The sequence below is a fragment of the Dromiciops gliroides genome, chromosome 5 (genome assembly GCF_019393635.1).
Source record: "Dromiciops gliroides isolate mDroGli1 chromosome 5, mDroGli1.pri, whole genome shotgun sequence".
Taxonomy (NCBI): domain Eukaryota; kingdom Metazoa; phylum Chordata; class Mammalia; order Microbiotheria; family Microbiotheriidae; genus Dromiciops; species Dromiciops gliroides.
Genome location: NC_057865.1, coordinates 117,392,886 through 117,410,601, shown reverse-complemented (window position 1 = coordinate 117,410,601; position 17,716 = coordinate 117,392,886). Strand labels below are relative to the sequence as shown.

Here is a 17,716-nt window from a genome sequence, read left to right as displayed (position 1 = left end):
CAGAATTGAGCAGATGGAAGCTAATGACTCACTGAGACAACAGAAAGAAGTAAAACAGAATCAAAAGAATATAAAAGTAGAAGAAAACATAAAATGCCTCTTCAGAAAAACAACAGACCTGGAAAATAGATACAGGAGGGATGATATAAGAATCATTGGACTACCTTAGGACCATGATCAAAAAAAGAGTCTAGGTCTTAATCAGCTGGAAGTGGAAATTCACCCTTTTCTGTCTTCCTTGGCCCTTTGGCAGTTGCTCAGTCTCTCAGGCCCTGCACTGCCTCCTCATCCCACTGCCACAGCCACCATGCCCCGAAAAATCAAGGAAATAAAAGACTTCTTGCTCACAGCCAGGCAAAAGGATGCCAAATCTGTCAAAATCAAGAAAAACAAGGACAATGTGAAGTTTAAGGTTTGCTGCAGCAGGTACCTGTATACCTTGGTCATCATAGACAAAGAGAAGGCAGAGAAACTTAAATAGTCCTTGACTCCTGGTTTGGCTGTGAAGGAACTGAAGTGAAGGAATAATTCAATGTTACACCTGTATTAAAATGTGTTTAAAAAAAAAGAGCCTAGACAGCATATTTCAGGACATTATTAAGGAAACCTGCCCCAATGTCTTACAGAGGAAAAATTAGCCATTGAAAGAATCCACCAATCACCTTCCAAAAGAGACCCCAAAAAGAAAATGCCAAGGAATATCATAGCTAAATTCCAGAACTATCAAGTAAAGAAGAAAACATTGCAAATAGCCAGAAAGAAACAATTTAAATATCAAGGAACAACAATAAGAATTACACAGGACGTGGCAGTTTCTACATTAAAGGATTAGAGGGCTTGGAATATGATATTCCAGAAGGCAAAGGAATTGGGATTACAACCAAAAATGTACTACCCAGAAAAATTAAGCATGATCTTTTCAGGGAGAACGATGGATATTCAATGAAATAGGAGACTTTAAAAATTTCCTAATGAAAAGTCCAGAACTGAAGAGAAAATTCAGTCTACAAATACAAGACTCAAGAGACATATGAAAAATGAAAAGGGGAGGGGGAAACTATGTTATTCAATAAAGTTAAAATGTTTGCATCCCTACATGGGAAGAAGATAGGTGTAACTCTTGAGAACTGTATCTTTATTAAGGCAGATAATAGGAGGAGTACACACAGACAGAAGGTGTGGGTGTAAGTGGATTCTGATGTGATGATGTTTAAAAAGGATACTTAAAGGGAAACAGAAAGGACTATACTGAGAGAAGAGGAAAGGGAAAACAGAATGGGATAAATCACATCATATGAAGGGGCACAAAAGACCTATTACAATAGAGGGAAGAAGGGAGGGGTGAGCATTGTTTTGACCTTACTCTTATCCAATTTGGCTCAAAGAGGGAATAACATACATACTCAATTGGGTATAGAATTCGATCTTACCCTATGGGGAGGTAAAAGGGGAAAGGGGAAAGAAAAGGATGGGGTGCTGATAGAAGGGAGGGGAAAACTAGGAGGGGAAAGGGAAAGGACAAAAAGGAGGTGGGGTTGGTAGAAGGGAGGGCAAAACTAGGAACTGAAAGGGGAAGGGGCAAAAGGGGCGGGGGGGGGTGATAGAAAGGAAGGTAGACTGAGGTGTCCAGAAACAAAACACTAGTGAGAAGGGACAGGAGAAAAGGAAAGAGAAAAATACAAACAAGGGGGAAAATGGGATGCAGGGAAATACACAGTTAATAATCATAACTGTGAATGTGAACTTTCCTATAAAATGGAAGCAGATGGCAGAGTGCATTAAAAACTATAACAAACAACCTACAATATGTTGTTTACAAGAAACACATTTGAAGCAGAGAGATACACACAGAATAAAGGTAGAAGACTGGAACAGAATATGTTATGCTTCAACTGAAAAAAAGCAGGGATAGCAATCCTTATCTCAGATAAAGCAAAGGCAAAAATTGACCTAATTAAAAGAGATAAGGAAGGAAACTACATTTACTAAAAAAAAAAAAGGTACCATAGACAATGAAATAATATCAGTACTAAATATGTATGTACCAAGTGGTACAGCATTCAAATTTTTAGAGAATAAGTTAAGCGAGTTACAGGAAGAAATAGATATCAAAACTATATTAGTGGGAGAACTCAACCTCCCCCTCTCAGAACTAGATAAATCTAACCACAAAATGAATAAGAAAGAAGTTAAGGAGGTGAATAGAATTTTAGAAAAATTAAATATGATAGACCTCTGGAGAAAACTGAATGGACATAGACAGTGGTACATGACACAAACACAAAAATTGACCATGTATTAGGGCATAAAAACTTCACAGTCAGATACAGAAAGACCAAAATAGTAAATGCATCCTTTTCAGATCATGATGCATTAAAAATTATTTGTAATAAAGGGCCATGGAAAGATAGACCAAAAATGAATTGGAAACTAAGTAATCTCATTCTAAAGAATGAGTGGGTCAAACAACAAATCATAGAAACAATCAATAACTTCATCCAAGAGAATGACAATAATGAGACAATATACCAAAACTTATGGGATTCAGCCAAAGTAGTTCTTAGGGGAAACTTTATATTTCTAAATGCTTTTATGAATAAAATAGAGAAAGAGGAGATCAATGAATTGGGCATGCAACTAAAAAAGCTAGAAAAAGAACAAATTAAAAATCACCAGTTAAATAATAAATTGGAAATTCTGAAAATTAAAGGAGAGATTAATAAAATTGAAATTAAGAAAACTATAGAATTAATAAATAAAACTAAGAGCTGGTTCTATGAAAAAACAATATGATAGATAAACCTTTGGTTACTTTGATTAAAAAAGAGAAGAGAACCAAATTATCAGCATCAAAAATAAAAAGGATGAACTCACCACCAATGAAAAGGAAATTAAAGCAATAATTAAGAACTATTTTGCCCAACTATATGCCAATAAATTTGACAATCTAAATGAAATGGATGAATATTTACAAAAATATAAACTGCTTAGATTAATAGATGAGGAAATAAAATCCTTAAAGCCCATTTTAGAAAAAGAAATTGAACAAGCCATCAATTAACTCCCTAAGAAAAAATCTTCAGGGCCAGATGAATTTACAAGTGAACTCTACCAAACATTTAAAGAACAATTAATTCCAATATGACATAAATTGCTTGTATTTTTGTTGTTTTTTGGCAAGGCAATGGGGGTTAAATGACTTGCCCAGGATCACACAGCTAGTAAGTGTCAAGTGTCTGAGGCTGGGTTTGAACTCAGGTCCTCCTGAATCCAGGGTCAGTGCTTTATCCACTGCACCATCTAGGTGCCTCCTAAATTGTTTGGAAAAATAGGTGAAGAAGGAATCCTACCAAATTCCTTTTATGAGATAAATATGGTGCTGATACCTAAACCAGGAAGAATAAAAACAGAGAAAGAAGATTATAGACCAATCTCCCTAATGTATATTGATGCAAAAATTCTAAATACAATATTAGCAAGAGGGCAGCTAGATGGCACAGTGAATAAAGCATATGGATTCAGGAGGACCTGAGTTCAAATCCGGCCTCAAACACTTGACACTTACTAGCTGTGTGACCCTGGGCAAATCACTTAACCCTCATTGCCCTGCAAAAACAAAACAAAACAAAACAAAAACAAATTAATAGAATATTAGCAAAGAGATTATAGCAATTTATCACCAGGGTACTACACTGTGACCAGGTGGGATTTATACCAGGAATTCAGGGCTGGTTCAATATTAGGAAAACTATCAACATAATCAACCACATCAATAACAAAACTAGCCAAAATCATATGATTATCTCAATAGATGCAGAGAAAGCTTTTGACAAAATACAGCACCCATTCCTTTTAAAAACACTAGAGAGCATAAGAATAAATGGAGCTTTCCTTAAGATGATAAATAGTATCTATCTTTTTGGTTTTTTTTTTTTTAGTAAGGCAATTGGGGTTAAGTGACTTGCCCAGGGTCACACAGCTAATAAGTGTTAAGTGTCTGAGGCCAGATTTGAACTCAGATACTCCTGAATCCAGGGCCAGTGCTCTATCCACTGCGCCATCTTGCTGCCCCCAATAGTATCTATCTTAAACCATCAACTAAAAAACTACTCAAAACAATTAACAACTTTAGCAAAGTTGTAGGATATAAAATAAACTCACATAAATCATCAGCATTTCTATATATGACCAAGAAAGTCCAGCAGCAAGAAATAGAAAGAGAAATTCCATTTAAAATAGCTGTAGACAATATAAAATACTTGGGAGTCTATCTGCCAAGGCAAACCCAGGAACTATACGAACACAATTACAAAACACTTTCGACACTAATAAAATCAGATCTAAACAAATAGAAAAAATAAATTGCTCATAGGTAGGCCATGCTAATATAACAAAAATGACAATCTTACCCAAATTAATTCACTTATTCAGTGCCATACCAATCAAACCACCAAAAATTATTTCATAGAGCTAGAAAAAAACAATAATAAAATTCATATGGAAGAACAAAAGGTCAAGAATATCAAGAGAATTAATTAAAAACTGCAAAGGAAAGTAGCCTAGCTGTACCAGATCTAAAACTATATTATAAAACAGCAATCATCAAAAACTATTTGGTACTGGCTAAGAAATAGAGGTGAGGATCAGTAGAATAGGTTAGGCACACAAAACACAGCAGTAAATGAATATAGCAATCTCCTGTTTGATACACCCAAAGACTCTAGCCTCCAGGATAAGAACTCACTATTATACAAAAACTACTGGGAAAACTGGAAAATAGTGTGGCAGAAACTAGACATAGACCAACATCTTACACCATACACCAAAGTAAAGTGAAAATAGGTACAAGATCTAGACATAAAGGGTGATACCATAGGCAAATTTAAAAATGAAGGAATAGTTTACATGTCAGAACTGTGGAGAGGGGAAGAATCTATGGCCAAAGATGAGATAGAGAACATTATGAAATGCAGAGTGGATCATTTTGACTACATTAAATTAAAAAGTTTTCCTACAAACAAAACCAATGCAAACAAGATTAGAAGGAAAGCAGAACACTGGGAAGCAATTTTTACAGACAATATTTCTGATAAAGGCCTCATATCTAAAATATATAGAGAACTGAATCAAATATACAAGAATACAAGTCATTCCCCAATTAAGAAATGGTCAAAGGATATGAAAAGGCAGTTTTCAGATGATGAAATTAAAATTATTTACAGCCATATGAAAAAAATGTTCTCAATCGCTATTGATTAGATAAATGCAAATTAAAACTACTCTCGGGGGCGGCTAGGTGGCGCAGTGGATGAAGCACCGGCCCTGGATTCAGGAGTACCTGAGTTCAAATCCGGCCTCAGACACTTGACACTTACTAGCTGTGTGACCCTGGGCAAGTCACTTAACCCCCATTGCCCTGCAAAAAAACCAAAAAAACAAAAAAACTATTCTCAAGTACCACCTCACACCTATCCAATTGGCTAATATGACAAAAAAGGAAAATAATAAATGTTGGAGAAAATTGGAACACTAATGCACTGTTGGTAGAGCTGTGAACTAATCCAACCATTCTGGAGAACAAATTGGAACCATGCCCAAAAGGGTTTAAAACTGTACATACCCTTTGACCCAGCAATACCACTACTAGGACTATGTTCCAAAGGGATATAAAAAAATGGAAAAGGACCCATATGCACAAAAATATTCATAGTTGCTCTTTTTGTAGTGGCAAAGAATTAGAAATTGAGGGAATGCCCATCAATTGGGGAATGGCTAAACAAGTCGTGCTATATGAATGTAATAGAATACTATTGTGCTGTAAGAAATAATAAGCAGATGGATTTCAGGAAAACCTGGAAAGACTTATATGAATTGATGCTGAGTGAAATGAGTAGAACCAAGAGAACATTGTACACAGTATTAACAACATTTTGTGATGATCAACTGTGATAGATTCTTCTCAGTAATATAATGATCCAAGACAATGCCAAAAGGCTTATGGTGGAAAATGCTCTCCACGTTCAGAAAAAGGACTATGTAGTCTGAATGCAGACTGAAGCATACTATTTTCACTTTTGTTGTTGCTTTTTTGTTATTGTTCTTGTTTATTCTTGTGTTTTTTCCCTTTTGTTCTGATTAAATTGGAAATATGTTCAACATGATAGTAATATATAACCTATATCAAATTGCTTACTAGCCTTGGGAGGAGGAAGGGAAGGGACGGTGGGAGGAAAATTTGGAACTCAAAAAAAATCTTTACATGTAATTGAGAAAATTTTTAAAAATTTTTAAAAATTGTTCTAACCTCTTTGACCACTTTCTCCAAGCAGTTATACTAAGTGGCAAAGTAATTAAAACACTGAGTTTGTAGTCAGGAAGACCTGAGTTTAAATTGGGCCTCAGACACTTGCTATGACCCTGGCAAATCATTTAACCTCTGTTTGCCTCAGTTTCCTCAACTATAAAATTGGGATAATAATAGTACCTACCTCCCAGGGTTGTGGTGAAGATCAAATTAGAAAGTGCTTAGAATAGCACCTTGCACATAGTATATTTTTAATATATGTTTATAAATATATATACATGCATACATACATACACTAGTACATATGTATGTGCATATGTACATATATGTATACATAACATTTATTTGTATTTACATTGCATTTTATTTCTATTATTTCTATATAAATATGTAAGTGTAAATATTTATATAATATATACAATGCATATGTATAAACATATAATAAAATATGTCAATAATATAAGAATAAATATATTAATAACAATGTTAATATAATGTGTAAAACATATTTAGTATTTGTAATTCCCATAATATAAATATATCCACAATATATTTGTATTGTTATATTTATGTATATAAATGTGAAATATTATTACTGTTATTCTCACTTACGAATAGGGGTTTAAGTGCCTCTTTATGAAAAGATTTTTATTCTGAAGGAGAAAGAAATCTCAGCCTCTGCTTTCTGGTCTCTAGGGATTGTTCAAGTGTCCTTGTCCCCAGTCGTGGGACCAAGCATTAATTTACTTCCTAATGAGCTCAATCCAGTTACAATTCACTCCCCTACCTAGATCTCCTCTTGGAATAATGAAGTCTGCAGTAATAATTAATACATTTTATGCCACTTCACATATGTTACTTTATTTTATTCTCGCCCTAGTGAAACCTGTAAGGTGGGTGATGCTGATAGTATTGTTGTACCTTCAGAGGTGAGACTCAGAAAGGTTAAGTGATTTGCTGGAGGTCTAGCCTACTAAATTAGAGGTGTTCTATCCTCTCTGGGATTTCTCTTTTTCAGAAACTCCTCATTCCTTTTTGCACCAAGAGTGATAGAAGTTGGGAACCTGAAAGGGCCTTAGAGATCATTTAGTTCATGCATCATATTTTAAAAGCAATGGAAACTGAGGTTCAGAGAAATGAACTGATTTGTCCAAGGTCACCTAAAAGGCACCAGCAGATCTAAGACTAGAATGGAATTGTCCGGATTCTCGACCTCTTTGTTACTCATTCTTGATTCCTGCCCTGCGTTGCCTTCTTACTGCCCTGTGATACAGGTTTGACTAAGGAGTCCTAGAGACAGCGGCCATTGTTCCCCTGCCTAGCTCTCCAGTGACTTTCAGGAAAACCTCCTTCCAGTGAGTTGTAGAATCAGATTAAATAGCTCCCACTGCCTTTTCCTGGAAGAGCTGCCAGGAGGAGGACAGCATAACCAGTGTTCTGTTGCTGGCCATGCATCCTCTGTCTCTTTTATTTCAGTGTGTTCCAGAACGAAGCAAGTATCTGCACCTTCCCTCTACCCAAAGCCAACATACTGGCTGTGCCTGAGGTGGCATTTTGTCCAAATATAGTGTATTTTAAGCATACCAATCCACGCAAAACAACTAGGCAATCAGTCTTGTTTCACATTTCACATGGTGTGTTAGCTAGTGATCAAACTGAGGTAGGTAGTCCCTGTGTCACCTTATGGACTCAGGCAGACTTGACTGAGTCCTACAGGGGCCTGACTACTAAAAGAAGAGAGATCAGGTCTTTTCTCACAATCTGGCTCACTATATGCCACCTCACTTTGGGATTCTAGGGGAAATCTCTTAAACAAATTTTATGTCTCATCTCTAGGGATTCCCCAAAAAGGAATTAATAGAGTCCTTTGTAGAAAAGTTACTCAGTGTATCAAATAGTAGACATCAAGTATAGAAGTATTTATGTCCTCCACCAATCAAACCACAAAGCATTTATTAAGCACTAGGTACTTGTGAGACACCATGCTAAGCATTAGGAATATACCATAAGAAGGGGCAGCTAGGTGGTGCAGTGGATAAAGCACTGGCCCTGGATTCAGGAGGACCTGAGTTCAAATCCAGCCTCAGACACTTGACACTTACTAGCTGTGTGACCCTGGGCAAGTCACTTAACCCTAATTGCCTCACACCCCCCCCCCAAAAAAGGGAATTTACCATAAGAAAGGTGAAAATAAAGCTGACTGCCTAATGGTTTTGCACAGATTGGACAACGTGCTATCTCAAACTTAACCAGAAGAAAAAATAAAAATCATCCCTGCCCTCAAAGAGCTTATATTCTAAAGAGGGGCAATATGTGTATGGCATGTTTCTGTCAAGGCTAGAAGTTTCCACTTCTCTGGAAGTATTTGGCCACCAGTATAAAGGAAAGAAACACAAATCAGAAGAGGCAGTGAGGAACTTGAAGTACAGTCTCAGGGTCACTTAGATCAAGGCTTCTTAAACTGTGGGTCATGTAATTGAATGTGGGGAGCCCCTAAAATTTGGCAGTAAGTGTTTGATTTGCATGTCTATTTTATATATCTGTATACCCTGGGTCATATAAAAAGTTCTTGAGCCAAAAGGGGTGGAGAGTGGAAAAAGTTTAAGAAGCCCTGACTTAGAAGAGCATGCATGGGGGCAGCTAGGTGGCACAGTGGATAAAGCACCGGCCCTGGATTCAGGAGGGCCTGAGTTCAAATCCGGCCTCAGACACTTGACACTTACTAGCTGTGTGACCCTGGGCAAGTCATTTAACCCTCATTGCCCCCCCCTCCCAAAAAAGAGCATTCGTTGTCACTGCTACCATTATAGGTTCTGGGAGGGGTGGGGGTAGAGAGAGAAATCCCCTTCTCCCCCTCTCAGGAAGTAAAAGGCAGAGCTGACAGAATCAAAAGTGAGACACACTCAAAAGTAGAGAGAAGCAGAGACTGTCCTCTTCTTTTTTTCCATTGCACCACCTAGCTGCCCGTCTTCTTCTTTTAAAGTGTACAGCATGTTCGTCCTAATTCAGTAGTCAATCCTCTTTTGTACATCTCCCAGTCCTGGGGACCAAATAGGGTTTGTTTCACATCACAAAATGCAAGTCCTTCAGCACTGGGCTCCTCAGCCCAAGGGACCCATAAGGAACCATCAATCAGTCAATAAGTATTTAAGGGTCTTCTATGTACCGGGCACTGTATTAAGTGCTATGGATACAAAGAAAGGCAGAAGACAATCCCTGCTTTCAAGGACCTCGTGGTCTAATGAGGGAGACATCATTATATACTAATGTACAAATAAGTTATATCTAGGATAAATTGGAAATAATCAACAGAGGGAAGGCACTAAGGGGGATCAGGAAAGTGGGATTTTAACTGTGACTTGGAAGCCAGGGAGCTAGGGGGTAGACTTGGGGAGGGAGAGCACTCCTGGCCTGGGAGAGAGGTCAGTGAAAATGTTGGGAGAGGGGAGATGTAACAGCAAGGAGGCCAGTGTTGCCACATCAATGGGTGAGTGAGTGAGGGAGACAGAGAAAAGGGGAGGGCATTTTACAAAATGCTTTGGACACCAAACAGAAAATTTATAGTTTTATTCATTTATAACATATTTATATATAATTTAAAATTTTTCTATTTGGTCCCAGAGATGATAGGTAGCCACCGGAGTTTATTGAGTGGTGTCCTGATGCTGTCAGAGCTGAGCTTCATTAAAAATCCATTTGGCTACTGAATGGTGGCTGGCCTGGAGTGGAGAGATCCTTTAGGTAGGAAGAACAATGAGTAGGCTACTGCAGAAGTCCAGGTATGAAAGGATGAAGGCCTATGCCAGAATGGTGACAGTATCACGGAGAGAAGGGGTTTCATAAGATGCTACAAAGGTAAAACGCACAGACCTTGGCAATAGATGGATTATTGGGGGGTGAGAGAGAGTTGAGAAGTCAAGAATGACACCTAGATTGTGAGCCTGTGAGGATGGTGGTAACCTCAACACTTATAAGGAAGTTAGGAAGAGAGGAAAGTATAGAGGGGAAAAAATGAGTTCAGGGGAATCAGGACATGTTGAATTTTGGACATGTTGAGTTTAAAATATCTGCAAGACATTCAGTTTGAGATGTCTGATAGTTGAAGGTCCAAAATTGGAGGTCAAAATTGAGACTAGTACTGGATAAAGACATTTGAGAAATATTAGCATAAAGATAATAATTGAATCTGTGGGAATTTATGAGATCACCAAGTGAAACAGTGTGGAAGGAAAAGAGAAGAGGACCCAGGAACCATTGTCCATGCATGCTCTTTAGTAAGAGTCCAGAGAATTTGTCCAGAATGAGACAGAGCACAGGACCATCCCTAGGTAGATAGAGCCCACTGTGCTCTATCAAAAAAACAACCACCATGATGATTTCAGAGACACCATAGGATGGTCCTCATTGCTTCCATGTACTTAGTGGTAGGATTCAGTGCTCTGGTGGTCAAGATTCTTCTGAAGATATGTGTCATCAAGGTTGTAGGTTTGCTTCCATCAAAGCAAGCTGCCATTGGCACCAGGTAACAAACACATGGCAGAAACACTTTGACACCTACTCAACCCTAGCTACCTCTGCCTTACCAGAGTCATGTCTAAAGGTCACTAGATTGAAGAAGTCTTAAAAATTCCTCTAGAAGTAGAAAATAATAAGGAAGAGAAATATTAGAAGACCTAGGAAGTAGTTTTGCTTCATAAAAAAACCTACCAAATGGAATAACCTCAAAAGCATCTGTATTCCACAACTTATGTGAACTGGTAAGGAAAAAATAAAGAGCCATCATACTATATGAAGTATAAGGAACCCTCTACCATCTATAATGAAGACAATCAAGGGCCTTTGGAAACACCCCTAGAAAGAGTTTGCTTAATACAAGCACAGTAAATCCTTTAAGACTTACTCCTGATTGACATGTGAAATATTTACATGAGCTGAATGACATGTGTGGGACAGGACATAAGGATACTATACTGGGTATCCTTAAGATACCTAATAGAAGGCCTTGAAAAACCTAGAGATCTGGAGAACCCACTGTGCTCTATCAAACAAACAAAAAAACCCAACCAACATGATGGTTTCAGAGACACCTGGGGGGAGACTTGCATGAACTGATGCAGAGCGTAGTGAGCAGAACCAGGAAAGCAATTTATAGAATAACAACATTCTAAAAGTAAACAACTTTCAAGGACTTAAGAATTCTTATTTTTTTAAAATAGCCAACCACAGTTCCAGAGTATTGATAATTCAGGGTGCTTGTTCCCCTTCTAACAGATGGACTCATACAGCATACATTTTTGGATACAGCCAATGTGGGAACTTGTGTTCCTTTTTGATGTATGTTTGATACAAGGGGTTTGTTTTTCTTTTGTATTCTTTCAGGAGGGGAAAGTTTGCAGGGAGAGAAAATATATTTTTGTGTATTGAAAAGAAATTTTTAATACAAAAAAGAAGAGAAAAGGAGGGGGGACAACTAACCATAGGGTACTCAAGAAAAATCCAATGAAGAATTTGAGAGTTCTGGTAACAATGAACCCCTAAGCCAAGACTGGTTAAGTGAAATAAGATTCTGTGTCAGGCTAAAAATGGTAGACTCAAAGATTAAAAATAAGAAAAAGCTAAAAAAAAGAAAAGAAAGAAAAAGCTGACACCACAAAGAAGTTTGTTGAAGGAAAGAAGAAAGGAGAGAAGGATAAGACTAAGGAGGTTGGACAGCCTCTAGAGTATCAAGACCTCCTATTCTTTTGGGGCCACCCAACCTTTACAGCTTTGTGTCATATTACTCCCCTCCCCATTTTATACTGTATGCTTCAGTGAAACTGGATTTCTTACCAACCCTTGCCCACATTAACGCCAACTCAACTCTGTGCTCTGCTCAGGCTTCTTATGCCTGAAATGCTTTTCTCCCATGTTGCTGAAATGGTGCTTCCCTTTTAAAGGGTCATGTGAATGCCACATAGTCTCTGCTGTCTTCCCTGCTTTTCCTCAGTGGGTAATGACCTTTATTCAATTAAACCAGCATTTATTATTGAATTGGCCTTTCCCAAAGGTCACAGAAGAATGTATCCTAAATGCTTGCCACAGATGATTTTGCATTATAGCTATTTGGACATTTCCCATACCTGATTTACTAGTTGGCGAGGTCCATGTTGAGGGCAAGGACTATGTCCTATGTAAATCTTATATCTATGCCTCTACCCCTGCCCCCACTCTAGTCTTAGCAAAGTGTTCTGTAGACAGCATGTGTTTAATTTATGCTTGTTGAATTGAACTGAGGTGAATTGGATATGGCTCCTTTTAATTTTGATGGTCCCGTGATTCTAAGAAGTTTGCAAATGCAAAAAAGTCTGTGGGGAAGAGGTGTAGTGATGAAAAAGGATGATGCCTAGATATAGTAAAGAGAGGAAAAGAAAGAACTGCTGGGAAATGTTGGCAGAAAAGAAGCCTATTGTTTCAACCCCAGTTTCCCTGGGGTCGCAATCTACTAAATCAGGGTGGACAGCTGTTTTATGAATTTCTAAAGGATAAATATTAAAAATGAAAAAAAATAGCTCCCTTATTGTCCTTGAACTCCAGAAGCCTGATCCTCACAGCTGCCTCCACCTGTTTTCCCCAACCCCACTCATATTAAAAACATTAAAGAGTTCTACCTGTGTTCAGAGTGATGGAGAACCATCCAGCAGTGTACCAGAATGGAGCCAGAAAACCTGTCCTGGTTCTCACATTAGCTCTATGATCATGAGTGATTCTTTCTAAAGATGTCTTCTCATCTACAAAATGGGGATACCAATCTTTGTACAGGGATGTTGTGAGGAAAGTGTTTTGAAAATCTTAAACTATTCAATAAGCATAAGTTATAATTACCACCTGTACAACCTCGAGCAAATCAATGAACTTCTCCTGGCATCAGTTTCTTTACCTATAAAATGCAGGTGATACTTTTACTAGCTACTACATGAGGTTGTTGTGAAGATCAAATAAGATCTGCTAACAACTGTGGAAGAGGGATTAGACCTGTTCTTCTGGGATCCAATTAAGAAAGAATTAAAACAATAAGTGAAAGTTACAAAGAGAAACCTTTCCTGACAATCAGAGCCCTCCCAACATGGAATGGGTTGCCTCAGTGGGGAGTGGGTTCCCCTTCACTTGAGGTCTTCAGGCAAAAGCTGGATGACCACTTCTTGGGTGGGTGGGTTGTACAGGGTCGCCTTTTTCAGGTATAGATCAAGTGGACTAGATGCCTCTGAGCATCATGAAATTCTATGATCCAGCCTAAGAAAACACTTTGTGACCATAAAACACTATATAAATGGAAGCTATTATTATCATTATCTGCCCTGGTGCTTCTCCTGAAGGGAAATCAGTTTTTCTGTGCCCTCGGTGGGCAATTTAATCTTTCTTGATCTGATTGATTTTCTCTGGGTTGTGATCTCAGCCCTTTCACAGCCCCACTAGGCAGGTCACTTTGAAAATCTGTGCCTTCGTTTTTCACCTGGTTGAGCAAGTATAAATGACTTGCCTAAGATTACACAGTAAGTACAAAGCTGGGGCTCAGAGCCAGGTCTTCTGATTATAAGTCCAGTGTTCAGTCCTTTTAATGATTATTCATTCATCTTCACTATGTGAGACATGCAGAACATAGAGCACTCTTCTGTCTGCTTCTGCCTGGATGGGATATGAATAGAATGAATAAAATGTGAATCCTATATATTACATAAAATATGGGTGGGTGCAAATCATGATAGCACATATGCAATATCTTCATAGACTGAGGCATATGCATTGGAGAGGTTCCTGAACTGGGAATATGGAGACCTGGTGTCTAGTGCCAACTCAACTCAATTAACTATGTGAAGGGGGGCAAATTTCTTCAGTTGTAAAATGAGAGAGTTGTGCTTTAGTATCTCTGTAAATCTCCTCTAACTCTAATACCCTAAGTGTGATGTGGGCAGCTAGGTGGCACAGTGGATAGAGCACTGGCCATGAAGTTGGGAGGACCCGAGTTCAAATTTCACCTTAGACACTTACTAGCTGTGTGACCCTTGGCAAGTCACTTAACCCCAATTGCCTTAAACTCAGGGGCTTTCCATAGTTGTCCTGGATGCAGATGGCTCTGGAAGAGACAGTGAAGTTGGTGACCTTGCATAGCCCTCCCTCACTTAAATCCAACTCACTGAAAGCCATGAATGACATCACTTCAATGTTGTGGCCCTCTTCAGGAATGAAGGACAAATAACAACTGTGATGTTAGTGAGAAATGTGTGCATGGGTTATGAACATTATAGATCACTAAATCTATGATTTTCTGTGACCTATTATAACCTTCATGTGGATTATAAGCTAAAATAATGGCTCTTCATCTATGAAATTAAGGCTTAACAATTCAACTGTACAAGTATAAGTTGAGGGATACCTTAAGGTTTTCTTGTTTTTTGTTTTGTTTTTGTTTTTGTAGGGCAATTAGGGTTAAGTGACTTGCCCAGGGTCACACAGTTAGTAAGTGTCAAGTGTCTGAGGCCCGATTTTGAACTCAGGTGCTCCTGAATCCAGGGCCGGTGCTCTATCCACTGTGCCACCTAGCTGTCCCCAATACCTTAAGGTTTTAACAGACTAAAAAGTCAATACAAATTCAAAGATACAATAACACATATATACTTTAGATATTAAAAAGATTACTAGAGAGGAAGTCAAGACATTTGGGTTCTAGCCTGAACTTAATTGCCTCTGTGATTTTTGTCTAAGTGGCACACTGATTTGAAGTCAGAAAACCTGGTTTCAAATCCCATGATTTATGAGGTCTGCGACATTGAAGAAAGTCACTTAGCTTTCCTAAGCTGCTCGGTTTTATCATCTATAAAATGGGCATGACAATGCTTATTTTACTGGGGTTTTATGGTGATGAAATGAGATCATAGATTTAGGTCAGAAAGGGAATTTCAACATTACTTAGTCTGACTACTTATTTTACAGACAAGGAAGCTGAGGCCCAGAGAGTTTACCTCCCTTGCCCAAGGTGACACAGGTAATGTGGTGGCAGAGTTGGTATTTGAACTCAAATTCTCTCATTCCAAATTCAGTACTCTTTCCATTCTACTGTACTGTCTTCCAATTTTTCACCTAAGTCTTCTGTAAACTTTTTTTTAAAAGTCGCTTTTCAGTTGTGTCTGACTTTTTGGGACCCCATTTGGGGTTTTCTTGGCAAAGATACTGGAGTGGTTTGCCATTCATCTCCTTCTCAAATTCATTTTACAGGTGAGGAAACTGAGACAAACAGGATCAAGTGACTTGCCCAGGGTCACACAGCTAGTAAGTGTGTGAGACAGGATCTGAACTCAGGAAAATGAGTCTTCCTGACTCCAGAGCCATTGATCTGTGCATTATGGTGCCACCTAGCTGCCCTTAAAAAAACTATACAGCTCTCTAAAAAGGCCAGGTATTGTTATTTTGAAAAGTCTTACAATTTTAGGCTTCACTGAGAGGCACAATGTCCAAAATGAGGGGAGTAATAGTCCTGCTGTAATGTGCCCTGTTTAGATCAAATCTGGAGAAAATTCTTCATTTCTGAGCATCACATTTTATTAAAGATATTGGCAATGTGGGGTATGCCCAGAATGGTGAGGGATTTCAAAACCATACTGCACAAAGGTTGTTTAAAAGAATTGCAGCTATTTAGTCTAGTGTTTAAGAATGCAACAAGCTTGGTGGAGTTGTGAACTGATCCAACCATTTTGGAGAGCAATTTGGAACTATGCCAAAAGGGCTATAAAAGTGTGTATACCCTTTGATCCAGCAATATTACCACTAGGTCTGTATCCTAAAGAGATCATAAAAAAGGGAAAAGGGAGCAAAGAATTGGAAATTGAGGGGATGCCCATCAATTGCGGAATAGCTGAACAAGTTGTGGTATATGAATGTAATAGAACACCATTGTCCTATAAGAAATGATGAACAGGCAGATTTCAGAAAAACCTGGAAAGATTTAAGTGGACTGATAATGAGCAAAGTGAGCAGAACCAGAACATTGTACACAGTAACAGCAACATTGTGTGGTGATCAGCTGTGATGGACTTTGCTTTTTCTCAGTAATACAATGATCCAAGACATTTCCAAAGGACTCATGATGGGAAATGCTCTCCACATCCAGAAAAAGAACTGTGGAATCTGAATGCAAATTGAACCATACTATTTTCACTTTTTTTTTCTTTCTTGATGTTTTTCCCTTTTGTTATTATTCTTTTTTCACAACATGACTAATATGGAAAACTGTTTAAAGTGATTGTATATATATCACCAATATCAGATTGCTTGCTGTCTTGGGGAGGGAGGGAAAAAAGTTTGAAACTCAAAATTTCATAAAAATGAATGTTGAAAACTATCATTACTTGTAACTGGAAAAAATAAAATAAGATTTAAAAAATTACTCATGTATGTTTTGCCTTTGAATTCTTACTGATCATGGCACCTACTCTCCTTAATAGAGTTTTTGGTATAAATGGTGGGAGAGGGGGGAGAATGTAGCAAGCTATTATATGGAGAAAGATGTGCTTTGCTTAGGCCCAGAGGGCAGAACAAGGACCAGTGGATAGAAGCTTCAGAGAAGCAGACATCAGATTGATACCACACAAGAGCTGTGAAGTAAATTACACAAGAGGCACTAAATTCCTCCACACTGGATATCTCCAAGAGGAGGCTGTATGAACACTTACAGATGGATTCCTGCTCAGGTACAGGTTGGACTAGATGGCTTTTGAGGTTCTTCCAACCCTGAGACTATGATTTACAAACCTTTTTCTTTAGAAAAAAAATATTCTTCAGGGGCAGCTAGGTGGTGCAGTGGATAGAGCACCAGCCCTGGAGTCAGGAGTACCTGAGTTCAAATCTGGCCTCAGACACTTAACACTTACTAGCTGTGTGACCCTGGGCAAGTCACTTAACCCCAAATTGCCTTACAAAAAAAATATTCTTCCCCCAAATTCTCAAACTATTAATGTAAGGTACCTATGTAGTGAGATTAAAAAAAATTTTTTTTTTTGAAAAATAACTTTCAGTCAGTCAACAAGTATTAGGCACTTACTTTGTGCAGGTAAGACTGCTAGATGGTGAAGTGGATAGAGCACTAGACTTGGAATTACGAAGACTCATTTTTGTTTTGGGGTTTTTTGTGGGGCAATGAGGGTTAAGTGACTTGCCTAAGGCCACACAGATAGTAAGTGTCAAGTTTCTGAGGCTTGATTTGAACTCTGGTCCTCCTGAATCCAGGGCCAGTGCTTCATTCATTTCACTACCTAGTTGCCCCAGGAAGACTCATCTTCCTGAGTTCAAATGTGGGCTCAGATAATTACTAGTTGTGTGACTCCAGAGAAAGTCACAACCCTGTTTGCATGTTTCCTCATCTGTAAAATGAGTTTGAGAAGG

General features: G+C 38.3%; 1 protein-coding gene across 1 annotated transcript; it reads left to right on the top strand.

Annotated features, from left to right (window-relative positions):
* The first annotated feature begins 307 nt into the window (after positions 1–307).
* On the top strand, positions 308–481 carry LOC122729967 (60S ribosomal protein L38-like). Its single transcript, XM_043969127.1, has one exon. It carries the CDS (start codon positions 308–310, stop codon positions 479–481), a length of 174 nt encoding a protein of 57 aa, XP_043825062.1.
* Positions 482–17,716: the final 17,235 nt, after the last annotated feature.